At 62.3% G+C, this 2,371-nt stretch overlaps 1 protein-coding gene across 1 annotated transcript; it reads left to right on the plus strand.

Annotated features, from left to right (window-relative positions):
* Nucleotides 1–28: 28 nt before the first annotated feature.
* LOC113979500 (cytochrome P450 2C42-like) lies at nt 29–2,238 on the plus strand. Its single transcript, XM_027706876.1, has 2 exons — nt 29–171; nt 1,920–2,238. Exons 1-2 carry the CDS (start codon nt 78–80, stop codon nt 2,081–2,083), a joined length of 258 nt encoding a protein of 85 aa, XP_027562677.1. The 5' UTR covers nt 29–77; the 3' UTR covers nt 2,084–2,238.
* Nucleotides 2,239–2,371: the final 133 nt, after the last annotated feature.

Raw genomic sequence — 2,371 nt, forward strand, 5'->3', positions numbered from 1 at the left:
CCCCCCCTGACCCCGTTTTTGCCCCCCAGGGCACGGAGGTGTTCCCCCTGCTCTCCTCTGCTCTCCACGACCCGTCGATGTTCCCGAAGCCGCACGAGTTCGATCCCGGCAATTTCCTGGACGGGAAGGGGCAATTCCAGAGGAACGAGGCCTTCCTGCCCTTCTCCGCCGGTAATTGGGGACCCCAAAACCTTCCAGGGACCCCCCGGACCCCTTTGGGGACCCCAAAACCCTTTCAGGGACCCCCCAGACCCCTTTGGGAACCCCAAAACCCTTTGGGACCCCCCCAGGCACCTTTAGGGACCCCAAAACCCTTTCGGGACCCCCCAGATCCCTTTGGGGACCTCAAAACTCTTTGGGACCCCCCGGACCCCTTTGGGACCCCAAAACCCTTTGGGATCCCCCAAACCCCTTTGGGGACCCCAAAACCCTTTGGGAACCCCCAAAACCTTTTAGGATCCTCAGACCCTTTTAGGGACCCCCAGACCCTTTTGGGACCTCCTAAAACCTTTTAGGGACCCCCCGAACCCCTTTGGGACCCCAAAACCCTTTTAGGGACCCCCCAGAACCCCTTTGGGACCCCCAAACCCCTTTGGGATTCCCCAAAATCTTTTAGGGACCCCAAAACCCTTTGGGACCCTCCCAGACCCTTTAGGATCCCACAGATCATTTTGGGACCCCCGACCCATTTTGGGACCTCCCAGACCCTTTTTAGGATCTAAAGGGTCTGGGGGGTCCCTAAAGGGGTCTGAGGGTCCCAAAAGGTTTTGGGGGGGTCCCTAAAGGGTCTGGGGGATCCTAAAAGAGTCTGGGGGATCCTAAAAGGGTTTGGGGGGTCCCTAAAGGGTCTGGGGGATCTTAAAAGGGTCTGGGGGATCTTAAAAGGGTCTGGGGGGCCCTAAAAGAGTCTGGGGGATCCTAAAAGAGTCTGGGGGGTCCCTAAAGGGTCTGGGGGTCCCTAAAACTTTTGGGGGTCCCAAAAGGGTCTGGAGGGGTCCCAAGTGGTTTGGGGGGTCCCAAAAGGGTCTGGGGGTCCTAAAGGGGTCTGAGGGGTCCCTAAAAGGTTTGGGGGGGTCCCTAAAGGGTCTGGGAGGTTTGAAAAGGGTCTGAGGGTCCCTAAAGGGTTTGGGGGGTCCCACAGGGGTCTGGGGGTCCCTAAAGGGGTCTGGGGGGTCTCTAAAGGGTCTCCTTTGCCCCCCCAGGGAAGCGGGTGTACCTGGGGGAGGGCCTGGGGGTCCCAAAATGGGTCTGGGGGGTCCTGGGGGGTCCCTAAAGGGGGTTTGGGGGTCCTCAGAGAGTTTTGGGGTCCCTAAAGGGGTCTGAAGGATTCTAAAAGGTTTTGGGGGTCCCAAAAGGTTCTGGGGGGGTCTGGGAGTCTCTGAAGGGTCTGGGGGGATCCAAAATGATCGAGGGAGTCCCAAAAGGGTCTGGGGGTTCCTAAAGGGGTCTGGGGGTCCCTAAAAGTTTTGGGGGTTCCCAAAGGGGTCTGGGGGATCCTAATGGGTCTGGGGGTCCCAAAATGGGTCTGGGGGTCCCTAAAGGGTCTCCTTTGCCCCCCCAGGGAAGCGGGTGTGCCTGGGGGAGGGCCTGGGGGTCCCTAAAGGGTTTGGGGGCTCCCTAAAGGGTCTGGGGGTCCCTAAAGGGGTCTGGGGGTTCCTAAAAGAGTTTGGAGGATCCTAAAGCAACTGGGGGTCCCTAAAGGGTTTGGGGGATCCTAAAGGGGTCTGGAGGGGTCCCAAGTGGTTTGGGGGTCCCCAAGGGGTCTGGGGGGATTCCAAAGGCTCTGAGAGCCCCTAAAAGGGTTTGGGGGGTCCCTAAAGGTTTTAAAGTTCCCTAAAGGGTCTGGGGGGTCTCTAAAGGTTTTGGGGGGGTCCCAAAATGGGTCTGGGGGTCCCTAAAGGGTCTCTGTTGCCCCCCAGGGAAGCGGGTGTGCCTGGGGGAGGGCCTGGCCCGGACCGAGCTCTTCCTCTTCCTCACGACGCTGCTGCAGCGGCTGCGGCCGCGACCCCTGGGACCCCCCGAGGAGGTGCCCACGACCCCCCTGCAGAGCGGCTTCGGGAACATCCCCCCCGATACCAGCTGAGGATGGAGCCCAGATGAGACCCCCGGGACCCCCCCGGGACCCCCCCGGGACCCCCCCGGGACAGGGGGACCCCCGGAGCAACGCCCGGACCCCTCCCCATCACTGCGACCCCCCCGACAGGACCAGGACCACCCCCCAGGACCAGGACCCCCCCGGGACCCCTGGGATCGCCCTCGGACCCCTCCCCATCACTGCGACCCCCCCCGGCACCAGGACCACCCCCCGGGACCCCCGGACCCCCCCTTGACCACCCCCCAATACCGGGACCACCCCCTGGGATCCCTCCCC

The sequence above is a fragment of the Neopelma chrysocephalum genome, unplaced genomic scaffold, assembly GCF_003984885.1.
Source record: "Neopelma chrysocephalum unplaced genomic scaffold, ASM398488v2 Primary Assembly neopelma1_81708, whole genome shotgun sequence".
In the NCBI taxonomy this organism is placed as follows: Eukaryota; Metazoa; Chordata; class Aves; order Passeriformes; family Pipridae; genus Neopelma; species Neopelma chrysocephalum.

What these genes read in the sequence shown, in the direction of transcription:
- LOC113979500 (XM_027706876.1), top strand. Translation starts at nt 78, where the DNA reads ATGTTCCCGAAGCCGCACGAGTTCGATCCCGGCAATTTCCTGGACGGG. An exon ending in CTTCCTGCCCTTCTCCGCCG is followed by an intron (nt 172 to 1,919) that starts GTAATTGGGGAC and finishes GTTGCCCCCCAG; the next exon opens with GGAAGCGGGTGTGCCTGGGG.